Source organism: Equus quagga, chromosome 17 (assembly GCF_021613505.1).
Source record: "Equus quagga isolate Etosha38 chromosome 17, UCLA_HA_Equagga_1.0, whole genome shotgun sequence".
Taxonomy (NCBI): domain Eukaryota; kingdom Metazoa; phylum Chordata; class Mammalia; order Perissodactyla; family Equidae; genus Equus; species Equus quagga.
In genome coordinates, this window is record NC_060283.1 from 42,049,206 (window position 1) to 42,070,708 (window position 21,503).

General features: G+C 42.0%; 1 protein-coding gene across 1 annotated transcript in view; it reads left to right on the forward strand.

Moving 5' to 3' along the window:
• Nucleotides 1–21,503, forward strand: part of DNER (delta/notch like EGF repeat containing) — a 301,418-nt gene that overhangs the window by 243,330 nt on the left and 36,585 nt on the right. Inside the window, exon 9 of the mRNA XM_046642873.1 lies at nucleotides 17,022–17,144. Within this exon, the coding sequence (XP_046498829.1) occupies nucleotides 17,022–17,144 (123 nt within the window). The remainder of the gene's footprint in view (nucleotides 1–17,021; nucleotides 17,145–21,503) is intronic.

The following is a 21,503-nucleotide window of genomic DNA, read 5'->3' on the forward strand; positions in this document are numbered from 1 at the left end:
GTCCAGCTTCTGGTGGGATCGAGGGACTGCTCGCTGCCTTGGCTCTTTGTGACTGCAGGGATAAATATTTAAGTGCCAGGTGCTGGGCAACGCTCTTTAACTGGAATGGCTCCTCAAATCCCCATAGTTCTTATGAAGCGGGACCTGCGGTTGTTGCCATTTCTCTGCCTATAATTCAGGGCTAGTTAAGGATGAAGCTGGGGTTGGGATCAGGAGCCTCTGTTACCTCCAAGTCTAGTCAACAGGGAATGGGGTCAGACTGTGACCCTAACCCACCAGTGGTAAGTAACTGACTGAAAAATGAAACATTTAACCAGGTTTTCTAAATGGTAGTTGTCTTAACAGTTACCTCAAATGAACACATAAAATTGTTATTCATAGGATTGATTCAGCTCTATTGACCCAGATACTGCACTTATCCATGCTGGCTTTGCCTAGACTAGCTTCCATCCATGAGAACTCATACATTGAGACTCTGTGCAGAACACTTGGCTCATACTGTCTCGTGCTTAACCCCAGGTTAGAGTATTCTTATTCTTTTATTTAAGGATGAGGAAACTGAGACATTGAGAGTCTAAACAACAGGAAGTAGAGGTGATTGAGCCTCAAATCTAACCTGGATTTGCCTAACGCTAAAGCTCTTGACCAATGGGCTAGACATAGCAGAAGCCTAATTGTGGCTGTCCAAGTTATGTATGAACCTGAGTGTGCACTTGTATTTGAGCCAATCACAAGAACAAGCTTCTAGATACCCCTTATCTCAGCACAGCTCCCGGGATGAGTCTGTAAGTGGACACCTCAAAGCCAGGCTTGAAAAGCGCCCTCGCTTATGGGTCAATGAGTGACCCTGTTGACCCGTAGTTTCTTACTTCCCAGCACAGAGAAGCACAATTCTGACTTCCGAGGAAATGGAACTGCTTGCAGGCAGCTGGGCCCCTTCTGCTTTTGTTTCACTGAAGATCCAGCGGCTTTGAAATTGACGCTGAAGGCTACCTGTGACTGAAACGTAGGATTTCATTTGACCTGATGTCTGCTGGATGCACCTAATTTAAAGAAACTGCTCTTCCTAAGACTCAAATGAGAAATGCAGACATAGTCACATGACAGACATGTCATCCTTCAGCTTAGGTCGTCTCTCTTGATTGGTGCTTCTTGGGCCAGCATCCTCAATGCCTAGTAGTAATTTGACCTTTCTTATTACCACCGGCATCTCTGAAATCCTCTCGCGTCGATTATTGTATGCCATGGACTCCTTGGCACCTGGCTCGGGTAATATCCCTGAATCTTCCTTCTGCTTCATATTTGACTTTTGGTTTTTTAGTTCTCTGCCTTGAGATAGTTCTGATGTCCTGCACTTTCAGTATCGCTCCTTCCCGAAGGACTGAGTCAGTGGCAGTGATTTGCTGTCATTGTCAATAATTGGAAACCCTATGACCAGGTGCTGTTATAGGTGGTGTCTGAGATATATTGTGACCAGTGGTGGCTCGCATCCTGAGCCCCAATTAGACAACCAATAATAACGAGATTTGTCTGCATGTCTTGCTTTTTTCTGGCCTTCTCACTTTTTTCCTTCTCCCTTTTTTTCTGGCCTTCAATGTGCTTTTAAATTTTTCCTTGATTTGGATTTGTATTAAAAACCTGGGGACAATGCCCTGTATTTCTTCCATTGGTTTTCTCTCACGGCCATTAATTTTCAATTTGAAAGCACAGGATGAAAGTTGCAGTATAGACTGAGTGCTTTTACAAATTGCTTCAGTTCTAATGAAGACTCAGAGCTCTTGGGTCCGCCTGAAGCTGATGGATACATGACCTCTTTTTTTATTCCCGCACATTGTCAATTCAAAGCACTTATTGATTTTGCAGATCAGCACGTCCTCTCCCATCTCAGCTGAGTGCTTCCTTATGCAATGCCACAATGCTCCATTTAAAATCCCATTTGACGTTATAGGGGTTGCCTAGAGAGATCCACAGCTGTTTGGACTGAAGTCTTAATGAAAAGTTGATGATTACCAGGATCATGTTTCATTTTTTCTCTACAAGATGCTTTCTGATGGTACAGATCAAATAGAATGACCCAAGTCTAATTCATTAGTAAAAGTGTTGCTTTTAGGTTGGATAAGCCCAACTGAAAGGAAGCGTGGACTAAGAAACATGTAGTGCCTGGTGATTTGATTTTGCGATGACTCCCCTTCATCCACTACCTGCTAAAAATACCTTTCCTGCCAGTTCTCTGATGCCTAAAAGTTTTATCTCTGTGATTTTGTTACTTTAAGTTACGCATTGTCCCTGATCATTAAAGCTTTGTATCGGCTAGTTATTGCTGCGTGACAAACCACTCCAAAACTTGGTGACTTTATACAACCATTTATTGCTTACAATTCTGTGGTTGATAATTTGGCCAGGGCTTAGCTGGGATGTCTTTTCTCTGCTCCATGTGGTGTTGGGCACACTCACTCATGCTTTTGTGGCCATCCAGCAAGTGAACTGAGGATTGACTGGTCTTGGATGAACTCACTCACATGTCTGGCAGTTGGCTAGAGTAATGGGGGCAACTGGGCCACATGTCTTTCACCATCCAGCAGACCAATCTGGATGTCTTCAGATGGCACCTAGGTTCCAAAAGCATCAAGAGAAGACGAGGCTCAATGCACAAATACTTTTTAAAAGATTCTTATTCTGTTATGTTTGCTAATATCTCATTGGCATGAGCAAGTCACAGGGCCCAGCCCATAGACTCTATTTCCTTATGGGAGGAGCTGCAAAGAATTTGTGGCATTTTTTTTTTTTGGCAGTCTACCACAATCTTAAACCTAAATATGTGAAGAATGTGAATGAGTTTGATATATATGTAAGAGCAGATCTGAGGAGAAGGAAATTTGAAAAACAAAAACAGTGTGTGGTCATGATTGCTTGAGGGGAGAGATGAGGCCCCACTGCAGTTGCCTACTCAAGTGATAAGGAATGTCTAGGAGGTGATTTCTTTTCTTCACAATTCTGTGTAGACTGAAACTTGTCCCTGCTTCGTTTCAAGGAGATTTCATTTTCCATGTTAGACGATTAATGTACATATTCTTCTAGGATCTTAAGTCACCAAATAAAAACACACTTTTGATTTTCCACTGCTTCATGACCTCTCAAATGGATAAATGGCTTATTTTTAGGTCTCCATAATATTCATTCAAAGCAATTGGAACAGAATTCAGGATTTACTCAAATAATGGAATTCTGACTCCAATTTATTTGCATTTTGAAATTTTCTTTGTAATCCAATTGCCTTGAGGTACTGCGCTGGTGGTTAATTTTCTCCATGAAGTTCTTTAGCTGAAGTCCTGACTGTAAGAATCAGCTTCAGCCCTTATGAGTTCACAGCCCTTAGGGATGGTAGCCAAGTGGGAAGTGTGCTTCTAAAGATGTTTTGGAATGACGGTGAGAAATTTTCTTGGTGTTTAACCATCTTTAGGAGTCAGCATAGTTACCTGAGAATGGCAATGACTAATAGGGAGGTTAGAGGATTGCACTTTCCATTGTATCTTTGAATGTCCCCAGTGATATTAGACTGAAAATAAATATACCTGGGGAAAAAAATCTATGGTTTGCATTGTGGATTCCATGCATCAACATTTTCTGGAATAATCCCAATCACAATGTTTTGTTTCCCATCACACAAATACTTTGGTACCAAACTCTATGAGGCCATCTCTTATCACTAGAAACAGCACAGCTTTGTCAGATCGTGTTTCTCAATTTTTCGCTTGTAAAAATCATTATTATCCATTGCCATTTTATTTTTACTCTTTAATTAAGCATTTTTTTCCACAGCTTTATTGAGATGTAATTGACAAGTACATTGTGTAAGTTTAAGGTGTACAATATGTTGACTTGATACACTCGGATATTGCAAAATGATGACCACCATAGCATGGGTTAACATATCCATCATGACACATAATTACCAATTCTTTTTTGTGGTGAGAACATTTAAGATCTCCACTCTTAGCAACATTCAAGTATGTAATCCAATATTGTCAACTATAGTCACCAGGCTGTACATTAGATCCCTGTCATCTGTAGTATTCATCTAGAAGTTCGTATCCTGTGACCAGCATCCCCTCATTTTCCCCAACCCCAGTCCCTGGCAGGCACCATTCTACTCTCTGTTTCTATGAGTTCTGTCCACCATTTTCTGACAGTATTCCTTTCAGCTAAAATGTTATGCCTATGGGTTTAGGAAGCTGGATCGGAGGTGTGGGAAAAAATTGCCCTCACTAATCTGAATTTAAACTTGTTTCTCCTCATTCTGAGTACGTACATAGGACTTCCAGTCACACGGTGAGAAATTATAAATGTTTTTCTACTTCTGTATCCTTACGACCTTTCCTCAGTTTGCCCTTCCTTTTCAAATTCAGCATTTGCTGTCAGTTTGGGATTTCTATGCATTGCTTTCTTCCCTTAAGCAAATCCCAAGAGGAGAGTAGTTTCATTTAGTGTACATGTATATGGCTGGTAGGTATCTGATTATATGTTTTACTGTGGGTTTATTTATATGCCTGTGACTGGCACGTGTTCTGTGTGTTTTACAGTTGGTTTATTAATCTGAGGAAGATTGGCCCTGAGCTAACATCTGTTGCCAGTCTTCCTCTTTTTTTTTTCTCCCCAAAGCCCCAGTACATAGTTGTATATCCTAGTTGCAAGTCCTTCTGGTTCTTCTATGTGGGATGCTGCCACAGCATGGCTTCATGAGTGGTGTATAGGTCCATGCCCAGGATCCGAACCCGGAAACCCTGGGCCACTGAAGCAGAGTGCATGAACTTAACCACTCAGCCACGGGGCTGGCCCCAGAACCTTAATTTTTGATTTTGCCCCAACAACCATGTGTTGCCTGTGCTAGGTTCAGTGTCCATCTTGGTATATTTTGCTATGAAAACCTCTGCAAGGGGCGGGCTTTAAGCCTATCTTTTCTTTTCCAAATCTCCTCATCATCTTCCTCAGCTCAACTATAAACCAAGTCATTTTTGCATGTATTTGTCAACATGCTAGATAATCGATTGAGGTTATGGAATTATTTCATGAAAACATTTTACTTATTGTTTATAAGTAAACACACATACCACAATAATATTTAAAATCAAGTTGTAAAATATTGTCTTGTCATTATCCTTAATCTTGAATCTTGGTGATCTAGTCATAATGTTACAAGCGTGTATTTGCATTTTTCTTTTTTTTTTGAGGAAGATTAGCCCTGAGCTAACATCTGCCACAAATTCTCCTCTTTTTGCTGAGGAGTGCTGGCCCTGAGCTGACGTCTGTGCCCATCTTCCTCTACTTTCTATGTGGGACTACTACCACAGCATGGCTTGACAAGTGGTGTGTAGGTCTGCACCCAGGATCCAAACCGGCAAACCCTGGGCTGCTGAAGCAGAACGTGTGAACTTAATTTCTGGACCATTGGGCTGGCCCCCAAGCATTTGTATTTTTAAAAATAATTTTCAGAGGCCAGCCTGGTGGCACAGTGGTTAAGTTTGTGTGTTCCGCTTCTCAGAAGCCCGGAGTTCACCGGTTCAGATCCCTGGTGTGGACATGGCACTGCTTGGCAAAAGCCATGCTGTGGTAGGCGTCCCACATACAAAGTAGAGGAAGATGGGCATGGATGTCAGCTCAGGGCCAGTCTTCCTCAGCAAAAAGAGGAGGATTGGCAGTAGTTAGGGCTAATCTTCCTCAAAAAAAAATAATAATAATTTTTATAGAGAGTCAGTAAGAGAAACAGGCCACTTTGTATTGGATAATTTTAACTGTAGATACTCTACGTTTAGAGGACATATTGATGAATTTGTTTGTAAACCATGAAGAAATATATGAGTGCTAGGCTTTCTTATTAAAGGAAACAATATTTCTTCTTTAAATATTTGCATCCTCTTATGCCACATATTTCCCTTCTGTAAAACACGTCTTTGTGTTGCTCCTCTTTTGTTAAACTCTGAGTAACAATTTTTTTCTTTTCGCTAGATCGTAGGTAGAATCCACCCTCTAGTGGTCAAAAGCATCATGAAAAAGAGCCATTTGTAAGACAAGGCTGAAGAATTATGAAGCGATTGATTTTTTTTCATGTAACTAGTTTGTTACCTAGGTCTGCAGGCAAATGAGAAGACTTCGAGAACCGTTTAGATCCGCATGGTTAGAAGCACCCCCAGGTGATGGACCAGCTTGAGGTCAAAACATCTTTAGATATGCTAGTGGTTCTGTTTAAGCAGATTCACTGATGCGTTCTCTTGACTTCTGAGGCCCTTCATAACATAGTCACAATCCAACTGTGTCATCTACGGTACATTCTTTCATTTGCTCTTAAATGTTTTGGGAGGAGAATGCTAACTGTTTGTAAGGATGTAACTCTGAATGGTTGTTTGCTTTTCTACCACATACTTAAAGAATTTTTCTCCCTTCAGATGTGAATTACTTATGATTTTACACTCTATTAAAAAAATCTAGAGATGTTTCAGGATTTTTAACGTCTCCAAAGATTTTCCTTTTTTACATATTAAATGATGCAATTCTCCTTTTAAAATAATTTTCTTTATTGCAATGCAACTTATGATGATGCCTATTCCTTGTGTCTTAAAAAGTCTTTGCTTCTATAAAGACTGAATCTTTTTCCTCTATAGACCGTAAGAATCACCCTCATTTCCTTCCCCGCCTCCTAAAAAATACCCTGGATAATGTCAGGCTTTTCCTAATATTCTCAGTTCTCCTATTGCCCAATCAGGTGTTAGACAGCGTGGCTGTCATTTCGCTCGGAATCAGCAGCATGATGTGGAGTTCTAATGCTCCAAATAAAATACATATAGAGCATCTATGATATTATCCCTTTGTGTTACCCAAGTAACATAGTCCCATGTGGAAAATTAGAAAATTTGAATATACTATTTAAAATATAAAAAATAATCCCTCAATTTCACTGCCCAACAAAAACCACTGTCAGGTTTGGAATGTGTTTTCCCTGGCACTTTTATTTATATTTGTACAAATCAGACATTTGTAAAGAAAGGAACTCTTGCTGTATTTGTGGATGTGAAGGTTATTTTGCCCTCTGCCCACTTTCCCAGCAAATTCAATTCACCTACTGTGCTCGTGCATCCTCTCTTTTCACCGAGCTACGTGCTAGGGAAATGAGAAGAGAGTGGATAGTTGTTACAGAAAAATACAGTTTGGCATCAAAGACTTAGCGGTGAATCAAGGAGTTACTGCCCAGCAGGAAATGGATCCAGCACAGAGGTTGGTCTTGGGATGAGGCTGAGGAAAGGAGGAGGGTAGGTTTTGAAAAAGCCAAACATAAACAGACTCTGTTTTATATTAGAAAAATTCAGGTATTTGAGCTTCTGACTGGTGGCATCTGGGCTAAGCTGTTAGGCGCTGTGGAAGTCAGAGCTGGTGCTATTTGTGTTCTTCCAGAAAGTGTTCTTCACTGCCCATGTGAAGCAATGACTCATGATAATGGCACTGTTTGGGGTAATGATGCTCCGTGCCTTTGCTGCGTATGTGAGGCAGGGCACCTATTTTAGAATTAAAGTACTCATGTGGTCTTCTTAAATCAGGTTTGCAGCAGACCAGGTGACCACATATCACATTTATTAGGCATTTATTATGTGCCACGCACTATGCTAGATGCTTTTCTTGTGTTACCGCCCCACGTGCAATGCCAAGTGCACATCCTTCTGAGGGTGCAGCAGGAGCCCCTCCTTCGTAAGTCACCTTTGTTACCACAAGGGCCCCTGAGTTACCTTGATGGAAGATGTCACTCTCTGGCATTGAACCAGCAATACGTGGATGGTCTAGAGCTCCCCCCATAAACACTGTCAATACTGGAGAGGTAGAAAATGAGTTTAGTGAAAAGAAAATGATGTCAAATACATTTTATTTGAATAAAGGATAATTTGAGAAGCAAGACTCCTACAGCATCCCATTGTCTATCAAATTCTCAAATCAACCCCCACCATGCCCCACCATCCTGGTGACCCTTCAAGTGCAGTGCCCAAGGTCATTACACCAGGTGGTGATATGGCTCCACAGGGAACCCACAAGGTTTGTGGCAGGGACCCTCTGCCCATTGTTATTCCATCACGTGCTGGACCAGTTTCTCCTTCTATCTCATCTTTTTAGGTGTCTCTTTCTCTTTGTCTTTTTTTTTCCTGTCTCCATCTTGATACTTAGGAGTCTCTGTCTCCTTCTTCCTTTCTCTCTTCTCCCTTCCCTCCCTCTCTGCTTCTTCTTTCTCCCCCCGACTCCCAACTTCTCGTGTCTTCTAACCTATAACCTTTTTTTTTTAACTACAACACAAGAGGTCTCCTCAGTACCTAGTTGAGTGCTTGGCAACATGATCAGAATTCAGCAAATATTCTTTAAAATGAACTGATGTTTTTTCTTCAAATTGCCTGTTTTCCTGGGAGAAACTGTCTGTCCCTGCTGTTCAACTAAAATCTAGTTCTAGAAAGTGGTTCCACACTCCCTTCCATCCCATCCCCGCTCCCTAGCTCCTTCCCGTTAAAAAGATTCTATTATATTTGAAAGTGCCTAGAACAGAAATTGGCGCATAGAAGGGACCTCAATAAATGTCAATTCATCCATTGCTTCTGAAAGGAATTGCAGCATCTCTGGATAAGACCAGCCAGGAACCCAGAACTCACCCTCATCCTCTCCCTCTGTCTCACCCTCCACATCCTATTCATTGCCAAGTATTGCTGTTTTACTTTTTAAATGGCTCTTGACATTTATTCTCTAGCTGCCCCTGCCACCACCCTCATCCCAGCCGTGTTTCTCTGGGACTATTGCAGTAGCCTCTTAACTGATCTCTCCACATCGAGTCTTGCAAGTCTTTCCTGAATTCTCTAAAAGGTAGCTGGAGTGATCTTTCTGAAATGCAAATATGATTTTTTTCACTCCCCCCCCCCCCCACCACTCCATTAAAGGTATCATGTGGTCTGGCACCTGCCTGCCTCTGTTTCTTCTTCACCCTTTGATCTTCAGTAGACCCCAGCCCATCTCCAGAAGGAGCCGTGAGCTGTCCTCCGCAGGGATGAGTCTTCTGCACTTGCTGCTTTTCCTGCCTTGATACCCACATGCCTGTCCCTTCCTCAGGGCAGCCTCCCTGGAGCTCAGCCGGGCTCAGCTCTTTTGCTCCTTCTTCTGGCTGGCACCCCAGACCCTTCATTGCTTGCTCTGGCCCAGTTTTGATTTTACATTTATTTGGATGATTGGTGTCTTTCTCCTTTAAATGCCTTTAGTAGAGGCATGTCTGTTTTCACACAGCTGTATAGCTCCGTGATTAGCATAGTGCCTGGCACATAGGAGGCATTTAATGACGATTTGTTGAATGAAAGAATGAATCAATCTAGGTGGCAAACACGAGACCCAGAGAATCACCATGTGACTATTAACGTGACTGTTAAGTGGGTCTTTGCAGTGACGGAGAATACAAACTCAGAGTGTGAACAGTCAGGATCTGACTGGGAGCCGGCGCTCCATTATCCATCCTTTGGGATGGAAGCCCAGGGAGGGAGGTGGAAATCTGCAAATGGTGCAGTAACCCGTCAATACTAGGGAGGTTAGAGAAGCTAAGACGTTAACTTAGCCTCTATCTACAGTTTTTCCAATCTAATGTCTATAAGAACTACAACCATGGAAACATTGACGGATTTCGGCCTTTTCACATCTATTTTCTCTCTGACCCGGGAGCTCTTACAATGAAAGGATCAGAAGTTAGGAAGTAAACGAAAGAAGCAACATCAGAGGCCACTGTCCTCCACACACCAACTAATGCTCTGCATTTACTGACACGACTTCTTCCATGTTCAAGATATTTTCTTTTTTCTTGCTTTAGTGTGTGTGTGTGTGTGTGTGTGTGTGTAACAGGAGCATAATTACTCCATGGAAGTCTGTGAGATATCAGCATCAGCAGCTCTGTTTAGAACAGAGCATCTGAACTCTTAATAGGATTAATGTGAGCAGGTATTCTGGCTTACATTTTTTTCTGTTCTTAAAAAATTCCTACTGTGAGCGTACCAGCAAAGAGAGAGAATCACACACACGTGCACACAATTTCCCTTGAAACTTAAGCTCTCTCCGCAGTAAAATGAACGCGTTGCCTGACAGTCCACCGTGCTGAGTTTGAAAGCTCACAGACAATCCTATTAATATAATAGGGTTACTTTCTCTTTGTGCACAGCTTTGACTACCACCAGTGAGGTGTTTGGAAGATGTGATCTCCCAGGAACGGGCCTAGACTTGAATCGGGGCGTCTTGGGTTTTCCCATTTTGTCCATTCAACTTGAAATGAGGGGAAAACATCCTCTGAGTTCCAATATGCCCTTGAAGGAACCACTCCCCATCTCCCCCTGCTCATTTCAGTCTGACCTTAAAATAAACCAAAAAAACAAACAAGAACCCCCAAACACTTTATATTCGCTCTGGCCTTGAATTCCACCAGCACTGGGAGAGGGAGCAGCTCGGCCTCCCCTGGGTTGTCCTGAACACATGGCTGTTGTTTTGTTTTCTGAAGGTCCTGTTAACGTGCTTTTTGTGAGGCAGGAGAAAGCACAGGTAGCCCTCCAGAGGCCATCCAAAGGGATTGGAGGTGGTGCCGTCTGTCTGAAGGCCATCTGGTTACAGAATCCTACAGTTTGCGGTGTTTCAGAGTGGGATGTGATGGGCAAAGGGAACGAAGACTCTAGAGGAAGCATTGTGTGGGCCAGAGCCTGTCATATATTGATATTAATATTTAAATGACGTTGTCTTGGGACAGCGTTGAGAGAGAAGACAAGGAAAAAGGCAGCGGAAACCTTGCTGTTCAGTGGGCAGAATAGGAATCAAGTGCCTCCTGAAACCTGGAGGCGGCAGTCATGTTCTGGAACAGAGCAGATGCTGTGGGGTGGAATCCTGCCTCACTACGCCTTTGCTGAGTCGGTCAATTGTGGTGGACCTCTGTCTTCCTGGGAGGACCCATACGAACCCCAGCCTAATGGCACAATGGTGAACAGCGTTCTCCAGAGCTCAAATGTCACCAGGCGGCTCTCCCTCCTCTTTCCTCTTCTTATCCCATTCGTTTGGTATGTCCTAACCCCAGATGAGCTGAGTGCCCCTTTTCTTCTGTGGGTTGACACTACTGGAGAGAGTCACCATGGACGGATAGGCCGTCAAACCCACAATTGCAGACGGACCCCTCGGTTCTGCCCAGAAATTCTTTTCCTTGATGAATTCCTTTTCGCTCTTCGCAAAGACAGTTTCTCAAGTTTCTCTCATATTATAAAAAGGATCTAGGACATTGTTCTTAAAAAAGAGGTTTTGTCCTCCAGGGGACAAATGGCAATGTCCGGAGACGTTGTTGATTGTCACAACTGGGGAGAGGTGGTGCCACTGGAATCTAGTGAGCAGAGGCCAGGGATGCTGCTCAACATCCTATAATGCACAGGACAGCTCCCCACCATAAAGATTGATCTGGTCCAAAATGTCAAAGTGTTGTGGTTGGGAACCCCTGATTCTGGGTGTTATCAACTGAATTGTGTCCCCCCCCTCCAACATTTGTATGTTGGAGCCCTAATCCTCAACATGACTGCTTTTGGAGAAAGGGCCTTTAAAGAGGTAATTAAGGTTCAATGAGGTCTAGGCTAATATGACTGGTGTCCTATAACCATATAAAAAGAGGAAGAGACACCAGAGAGGCATGCCCACAGAGAAAAGGCCATGCGAGGACACAGCAAGAAAGTGGCCATCTGCAAGCCAAGGAGAGAGGCCTCAGGAGAAACCAAACCTGCTGACATCTTGATCTTAGACATCCAGCCTCCAGAACTGTGAGAAAATAAATGTCTCTTGTTTAAGGCATCCAGTCTGTGGTATTTTGTTATAGTGGTCCTAACATACTGATACACTAGGTTATGCGTTTTGGGGACAACATGGGTAAGTAGGAAGAACACACAGGATTGATTGGCTGTGTAGTCTTGGGCAAGTTTCTTTATCTCTCTGGCTCTTAGCTCCTCATCTATAAATTGAGACTAGTGATATCCATCATTTTTGGTTGTTATGAGGCTTAAACAAGTAAACACAAGTAAAGGGTCTGATCAGAGCAGATGCCACTAACACGCTGCTAGACTCTAAGCTTCTTGCAGGTGAAGACCTCGCCATTTAACTTTGTGCCCATGGGGCCTGGAAGCTCCCAGCACATCGCGGGTACATCTTCAATGTGTGTTGATTTAATCAATGGCATTTTGGGTGCTCATTCAACAACTGTTATTCGAGCATCTTTTCTGTACCAGATACTATGGGCACAGCTGTGAACAGTGCAATCTCAGCCTCTGCCTTCAAGCTTATATTCTGGTGGAGGAAGAGAAATGATCAAGTAAAGAACTAAGTTACAAATGTGATTTCACACGGTTGTAAGTGCTATGATGGAAATCAATTGAGTGTTGTGGTGAGTAACTGGTGGGGGAGCTGCTTTAGATAGCATCGTCAGAAAATGATCCAAAGAAGTGACTGTTGTTTTGTTTACTGTTACAGGTGTGCTTTATCGGTGACTTAAATCCCTGAGAGCTATTGCTCTCGTGGAGTGATTTTCCAAAATAGTGAACAACTCATGGCGCGGTCTCCTCTTGATTTACCCAGGAGTTACATTCCAGGAAAACTCAGCATATCTTAAAAACTGTTCTGTACAAGTAAAGCAGTTAGATTCTAGACCTGGAAAGTTAGACACAGAGTTTTCACCTACATGAATAAAGTTGTGAAGGATGCCAGGTCCTTCTTTGTTGTGCAGGGGTATTCTAGACATTGCAGGATGTTTAATATCTCTGGTCATCATGCACTGAATTCCAGTAGAACCCTCCAGTCTTTGTGATAATCAATCCCCTCTTCCCAATTTCCAAAACACTCTATAAAGGGCAGTACATCTCCCATTGAGAGCCATGATTTTGAGGGTCTCCAGGGACCTCCTAGTCTTCTAGAGCCTTTGACACTGTTAACCGGCCGTGGTTTCCTTTCCTCTCTGACTTCCATGACGTTGCACTCCCTCGCCTTCCCTCCTCTCCTTCAGCCCATCTAAGCCCAGTGTCCTGACCTGGCTTCTTGTTCTCCACTTGCCCATCCATGTATATCCAACCGCAATCCCTTCTTTTTACTTCTCCATGTTCTTCTTTGATGAAAACTTCAACACCACTTCCAGGCGACTAACTCCCAAAGTGCTGTTTCTAGGCTATTCAAGCTTATTTTTCCAACTGCCACCTGGAGCTCCCCAAGTGGAGCCCCAAGTTAAACATGCCCCAAATCCAACTGGTCAGCTTCTCCTAAAACCTGTTATTCCTTTGGGCATACCTACTCATGTTAATGGCAACATCATCCACTCACTCAACCTAAACGTGGCAGCCATCTTGACCACGCTTTCTCACTCCCCACATTCAGTCTGTTCTGTCACGTCAATTCTAAGGAAGTGATTGCAGCTGAATAATCAGAGCAAGTCATGCCAAGATGGGAGCAATGGTGAGGAAGATCACTGCCCTGGAAGGGGCGTTCTGATCCCACCCTTCTGATCTTTTATTTTTTAACAATTCTTTGGACTAGCCTAATTTTCCTAGACCCTGGGCATACTGCCTTGAGCTAATTTGTTTGCCCGAATTAATTACCAGCAGGAGGTGGCAGCCTCATTTTCACAGAAGCCTTCTCTTTTGGAAGGAATGCCTTTTTGTTCAAACAGTCCGATTTAGGTTCTTTGGCGCTGAGTGTGAAGGGTGCCTTGACATTTCCATAAAGACATTTAAATGTTACCGTCTCTGAAGAAACAGTTTTAGAATGTGAAACCTTTATCTTTTTTTTTTTCCCCCCAAGGAAGAAAAACATCACTGGCTTAATTATCTCTGTAAAATAACTTCCTTATTTGCTTTTCATGTTGCTAGCAGAAAAAGATAATGATGCTGTCTTCCGAAAAATGCGAACAGTTATGGATGATTTCATGAAATTTGCTTTTGATTTTTGTCTGTGTAAATAACACCTCAATTCAGAGGTCAAAGGTGATGAATGGTTATATATTATTCTTTCCAACTTGGTTTTTAAAAGCTAGGAGAACAAATAGGGTGAAAAAGATGCTGCTTGTGATTGTTACTTCATACTGAGAAGGAGCCAAAAGACACAACTCTTTATATATATAATTTTTAAAAATTGTGATAAAAGTCACATAACATGAAGTCTACCGTTAACAAATTTTTTTAAGTGTATGGTAGAGTATTGTTAACTATATGCACGTTGTCACATGGCAGATCTCTAGAATATTTTCATTTGCATAACTGAAACTCTGTATCCATTGAACAGCAACTAACTCCCCATTTCCTCCTCTCCCCAGCCCCTGCCGCCACCATTCTGCTCCTCTTTTGTGTGACTACTTTACATACGTCATATAAGTAGAATCATGAAGTATTTGTCCTTCTGTGACTGCCTTATTTCAATTAGCATATGGCGTCAAGGTTCATCCATGTTGTAGAATATGACAGAATTTCCTTCTTTTTAAAGACTGAATAATATTCCATTGTATACGTGTATATATATCGCATTTTCTTTATCCATTCTTCTATTGATGGGCATTTAGTTTGTTTCCACCTCTTGGCTATTGTCAATAATGCTGTAATGAACATGGGAATGCAAATATCTCTTCGAAATCTTGCTTTCAGTTCTTTTGGATGAATATGTAGAAGTGGGGTTGTAGATCATATGAGTGTTCTATTTTTAATTTTTGAGGAGTCTCTGTGCTGTTTTCCGTAGCAGCTGCACCATTTTACATTTCCACTAACAGTGTATGAGGGTTCTAATTTCTCCATATCCTCACCAACACTTGTTATTTTCTGGGTTGTTTGTTTTGATAATGGCTACCCTAACAGGTATGGGGTGATTCCTCATTGTGGTTTTGGTTTCTATTTCCCTGATGATTAGTCATGTTGAGCATCTTTTTGTATACCTGTTGGCCATTTGTATTGTCTTACACTATTCACAAGAAACAACTCAAAATAGATTAACGACTTAAATGTAAGACCTGAAACTATAAAACTCCTAGAAGAAAACATAGGGGAAAAGCTTCATAACATTGGTCTTCGCAATGATTTCTTGGATATGACACCAAAAGCACAGGCAACAAAAGCAAAAATAGACAAGTGGGACTACATCGAACTAAAAAGCTTCTGCACAGCAAAGGAAGTCAGTGGAGTGACAGGCAACCTATGAATGGAAGAAAACGTTTGCAAATTGTATATTTGATAAGGGATTAATATCCAACACTCTCGTAAAAAGGAAGATTTTCTGTTGACTCTAGATCAGGAGTCAGCAAACTTGTTTTATAAGGGGCCCAAGAGTAAAGATTTGGGGCTTTGCAAGCCATATGGTCTTTGTTGCAACTACTCAATCTGCCATCATAGTGTGAAAGCAGCCATAGACAATACACAAATGGGTGGGTGGGGCTGTGTTCCAATAAAAACTTTATTTATAAAAACAGACTGGGATAGATTTGGCCTGTGAGCCAAATCTATCTGGTTCTATTAACATTTTAGGGGGATGGTTTTGTGTTGTGGAGGGCTGTCCTGAACACTGTAGGATGTTTAGCAGCATCCTTATACTAGATGCCAGTAGCAACTCCTTCCCTTCCTCCATAGCTGTGACAACTAAAAATGTCTTCAAAATTGCCCACCACCAAAATTGCCTACTGGGGGACGAAATTTCTGTTAAATGAGAAACCCTGATGTAGATGATTGAAATAATCTAATGAAGAGTAATAGGAAATATTTCTCTAAAATTACAAAAGGTAGAGTAAGAGAGAAGAATTGAAAACCTTGGCATATTTGTCTTAGGTAGGTCGAACTCTCCTCAAAGACACCATTATCACTCCCTAAATTTGGAAAGCAGTTCAGAAACAACAGAAATGCAACATATTTGAAAAGTGATCTGTTAATAATGCAAATATGAGCTTAACCTACTTTTGTGATAGGCACAAGAAACAAAACAGTTCAACACATTAGCATGTCCTAATGGGACTTTCTGAGTTTGAGGGTTGGCTATGAATTGGAAAGCTGGAAAAAAGCTAGGGGTTTTAGTTCCCACTTGAGCAAGGGTTTATTTTTTCTGCTTATCTGAATTCAGAACCAACACAGGCAGGGTGATTTTTGAAAATGCTCACATGTTTCTCATTGTTTGGACAAGGCCAGACAAAAATGGCCTGGTTTCCCTGCAAATTGGCAGTAACACATGTTTTTGAAAGTTAAAAACAGCATAACATTCATGAGTGAATCTCAAAGAATGTTGTCTTCTTGTCCTTTAGAATAAACGCGTGTTTTGCAAGTAGGAGAGGAAAACCATCTTTATTGAGAAAATTGTTGGTTTCTTATTCTTCATTGCTATTATATTTTTAATGATTAAAAAATTTGAGTACAATTTAAAACATTGTAATTTAAGTGATCTTAATTTTAAATAAACAAACAGAAATATTACCCCACATTTCATCGGGAATTTCAGTTAAGCCCTTCTTAGCTGAGTTTCTTTCTTGACTTGGAAAACGAAGGAAATACATTGATCCTCTTCTCCTTTAATAAAATTCTCTGTAGCTAGATATATTTTTCTGATTGATTGGAGGGAAAATGTGGTCCACATCCTTGAAAGGAGCTCTTACTCTCATGTTACAAGTCCTGCCGCTGTCACCGTCTCCTGTGGCCACAGCAGATGCACTCAGTAACCTGTGTCTCTGGGTCACCAGTACTGTTGGACGTGACATAATAATGGGACCATCTGGTGGATAAATGGGGTCACTTCTTTTATACTTGGATCATGAAAAAGGGTGATAAGAACAGACTCTTCATAGCCTTCCCAAAAATCTACATTTCAATTATACCCCAAGAGACCCGACTCCTTAGATTTTGCTTCTGTCTCTGCCTTACTTTCCAATGAACACCCAACTGCCTTCTTTGCAGTCTGTCCCATGTGGGTTTGTTTGATGGCACGCTTTTCTCTCTGTCCCTCAGGTTACCACGGCCTCTACTGTGAGGAGGAATACAATGAATGTCTCTCTGCTCCATGCCTGAACGCTGCCACTTGCAGGGACCTCGTTAACGGCTATGAGTGCGTGTGCCTGGCAGAATACAAAGGTGAGCGGCCACTTGGCCTTCTTGTACCAAAGTGCCTCTAAATGACTTCATGGATTTCTCGACTTGAATGCAGAAATGTCTAATTGGAGCATGAAATCATTTAAAATAAAAACCAAATGCTGGCGGTGGGATGATTTATGGGGCCAAGGAGACCAATTTGCAAGTCTCAGGTTTCCTCCTAATAAACTGGAAAGTCTCTCTCCTGCCCTTTTCTTCTTCTTGTGTCCTTGCTCTCTTCTCTCAAATGTGTAAAAGGCTGATGATAAAAAGTGGCATTAAATGGACTGTCAGATGTAGATCAAGGGCATGGCTGTGCAGTCTGTAGGAGAGGGAACCTTGCTGCTCTGCACTGCTTGCTGGTCAAAGACAGGATGCTGTGCTTTGTGCTTCTGGAGGTGGAATCGCACGTATTGGCAAATAAGTTAATTCCCATTAAATCATTCAGTTGGTAGGAAATGTGAGTTCATTTGCGTGGACGCGTGTCAAAGGCGTTCTGCAGAAATAGCTGATGTTGACAGAGTGTTTATAATGTGTGGACCCTGTTCTAAGTCCTTACGTTTGTTAACTTGTAAAAATCCTCACAATAACCCTATGAGGTGGTAGATAATGGTGTCCCTTGGGATCCCGCCCAGCATGGTCCCAGCGCCCTTTCATCTGCCTCTCCAATGGGCTCCATTGGTGGATGGTGTGGCTTCTTTTGTGGCCATCCGCCCTCTGATAGCAGTGTGCCAGGAGGCCCTTTTGTCAGCTGCTGCACACATTTCTCTAAGCCACAACTTTAGGCCTGGGTTTAGATTTTTGTAATACTTTTGTGGGCTCTATTTATAGCCATTTCGCTTAACCTCTTGCTCCCCCCACCGCTGACTTGATACCATCCATCTGCCTGGTGACCTTGCCTGGCAGCCGACCTTGCTTCTCTTTGGACGCACTCACCTTTATTTAGGTCTTTTCGGTGAGGCTCGCGGCTCCCACAGATGAACCTGATTAAGCTCTTGGATGGAAGGGCTGAAGCTGGGCCAAGCCTCTGCTTTGTGTTTGGCAGATCTGATGCTTCTTTCCGAGTGGGATGCCCATTTAGAGCCAGACTTCACAAGGGCAGATGTGCTGGCTTCAGCCACGTGGATTTCAGTTCTAGGTCTAGCAGAGCATTGAGAAATAGGGAGTCATCTCCAAGCTGGAAGGAAGAATAAAGGAGCAATGAGTCAGGAGACCGAGGGAGCTCACCTCACTTGTGCCACTGGTTTCCTAACGAGCCTGGATAAATGTCTTAAACTGACTCATCTGTATTTTGTCTATATAAAGTAAGGACAGTAATGCTTACAGAGATTTCAAGATTCTTCAGTGACAGAATTAGTAGTGGTAAATGTGCTTCAAAAATGAGAAAATTCCGAGATTCTTTAGTTTATTATAAAATTTTATGAAGGAAATTTCATCTTTATAAATGACAGAATCATTAATTGAGTGTATTATGAATATGCCCTTTATGTTCCTGTCTTTGAGACATTGCTCATGTTATCATGACCAAGAAATAAAAAATACAGTTGCACATGCCTGTGTGTGATGACCCACTAGTGTCTCCACAAATTAGACAGGGATCCTGGCCTTTTTCACCTCCTCCTTCCATTTTTCTCAAAGGTATTCCCAAATTTTTCCGCTTCTCCCAAGCTCCATATTAAGTCGTTTGCCCTTAGAATGATTGAATTCACTTCCAGCTTCATGGCATAAAAGAGAGGTTTTCATTTTTAAAAGTTTTCAAATTTATTTGATTTGCACATCCTATAGCAGTGGTTCTCAAACTTGGGCATCTGTTAGAGTCTGCTGGTGGGCTTCTCAAAACAGGTTGCTGGACCCCTCTGCTAAAGTTTCTGATTCAGTATATTGGGGTGGGGCCCAAGAATTTGAGTTTCTGGTAAGTTCTCAGGTGATGCTGATGTGCTGGCCCGTGGGCCAGCCTTTGAGAACATCCATCCCCTAAACTTATCTGCGGTCACAACGAGTAAACTTTTATTCTCTCCCATATTAGCGGATCCTGAGCTCGTTATCCTGCTCAAGGTTAATCCTTCCATGTATACTCTCAATTCCACCCCTTCTACCTTTCTGTGACCTTCCTCCATCAATTACTGACTCTCTGCTGGGGATGACTCAAGAAGGTAAATGACCCTGGAGGGTACTTCAAACGCATGTGAGCATTTGGGTTCTCAAGGAAAGGGAGATGCTTGGAGCCTTTGCCTATGATAGAGTTAGGGGATAGAGTTCTGGGGAGAACTGAGGACTCAATGACCAGCTGAGCCCTAAGGCCCCCTCAGCTTATGGAGAGGAAGTACATGCTGTGAATGTGCTGCATGTGACCCCGGGAGGTAGAGGGCTCTCCTGATCTCATGGACACTGGGTGTCCTGGAAGATAATTGCATGGTGGGGCTGAGATGGTCCTTTCATTTTTATGTGGCTGGGAGAGAATGGTCTCCTGCTCATACCTGGAGAGCCCTGAGAACCCCACACTGGGAGGCCTCTACCATGTGCCTTAGTAGACAGAGCCCAGTTGAAGAAGAATCTCCAATGTCATCTGTCTCTGCCTGACATTGCCAACCTCTAGCCTGGCCAGTACAGGGAGCCTATACCAGCAACTCAAAAAGGGGAAAAAATCTAGGAAATAAAAATAAAATTGCGGCAACAGCCAATGACTCCAAACACTCAAGAGAGGAAGTGAAAGAAGTAATGTATACTACTCAAAATTGAATTTAGATCTGGAAAAGCAAAAGGAGGAACTATTTCATAATAGAAGTAAAAATATGAGAAAATAGAAACTGTGAGTGAAAACAGAGGCAAAATGTGGAAAAGATCCAAGAGATGTTTCCGTCTGAGTGATGGATGCTTGAGAAGAAGGAACACATGGAAATAAAACCAGAATCAACTAATTGCCAAAGGGAGAAGTCTATGAGTTGAAGAAAGTTGAAGTTTTCAAACAGAATGGGCTTATAGAATGCTAGAGGATTAATGATGGAGATGGTACACAATTTGAGATTTCCTGGTAGAATTTCCAAATCTAAGGATAAAGAAATTTTTTTTTTTTTACAAGATTCTACACAGGGAGTACAGGTTATGTACAAAAGAAAGAGAATCAAACCAGTGTTGAGGTGCTTCTCTCTATAACGAAACTAAGCAATAGTGGAACAGTGTTTCAGACTTTTCGATGAGAAGGACTGGCAATTAAAGGATCACTTATATTTGAGGGCAAAAGAAAGGCATTTTATACATTTAAGGATGCAGAAAATATAATACCATGTACCCTCTCTAAGAAAATTATCTTTAAAAATATGAGTATGAAATTGGAACTAAATCAGGACAAAGCTAGTCAGATAGAGGAAGAAAGAGAACAAGAGGAAGAGGGTTATCTTTAAATGCGGGAATAAACTTACATAGATGATATTAATGTGTTCATGAATGGTAATTTAATGGTGAAGAACAGTCTCTCGAAAAAGATAGACATATCTTCTGTATTAATTATTATTGTTGCATATTGAATTACTACAAGGTGGTGGCTTAAAACGCCACCCTTTTATGATCTAACAGTTTCATAGGTCCAGGCGTGGCTTACTGGAATGTCTGTTCAGGGTCTCACCAAGCTGGAATCAAGGTGTTGGCTGGGCTGACCTCTCATCTGGGGCTTGAATAGGAAAAGATCAGCTTCTAAGTCCTTTCAGGTTGTTGGCAGAATTCACATCCTTGTGGCTGTAGAATTCATGACAGTTTGCTTCTTAAAAGCTGGCAATGATGAGAGCAACCCTCTCCTCTTTCAAGTCTCTAACTTCAGGAGAGGCCCCAACCTTGTTAAGGGTCTCACTTGTGTAGGTCAGGCACACCCAATATTAACTCAAAGTCAACTGATTAGGGACCTTAACTGCATCTTCCAAATCTCTCAACTTTTGCGATACGCTGTTAGTTAGAAGCTCACACTCAAGGGGGGTGGATTACACAAGGGTATGATTCATTGAGGGTCACCGTAGGGTGTGTCCGTCATACCTGTTCTTAAGGAAAAATTTAAATGACCACACTAAAGTTTCATATTATTTTAACCAATAGTTTAATCATGGGTTGTAGGGAGGGGGAGTGGGAAGAATTAGAAGGCGTACAAGTGTGTTAAAGATCTTATCCCAATGGGCAGGTTAAGGTGCTTATTTAATTTTGGTGTATTTATGGAGACATTTGGGTTTAGGTTTAAATAAGACTGCAGAAAACAGGAAGGTAAACTCTAGCAAAGTAGCAATAAGTGGTAGAACTTCCAAACTAAGATTGATGAGGAGGTGGTGGTAGGGTGGGGAGTGGTGGGGAGAGGGTAGGAGGAATTAAAAGAGAGGCGGA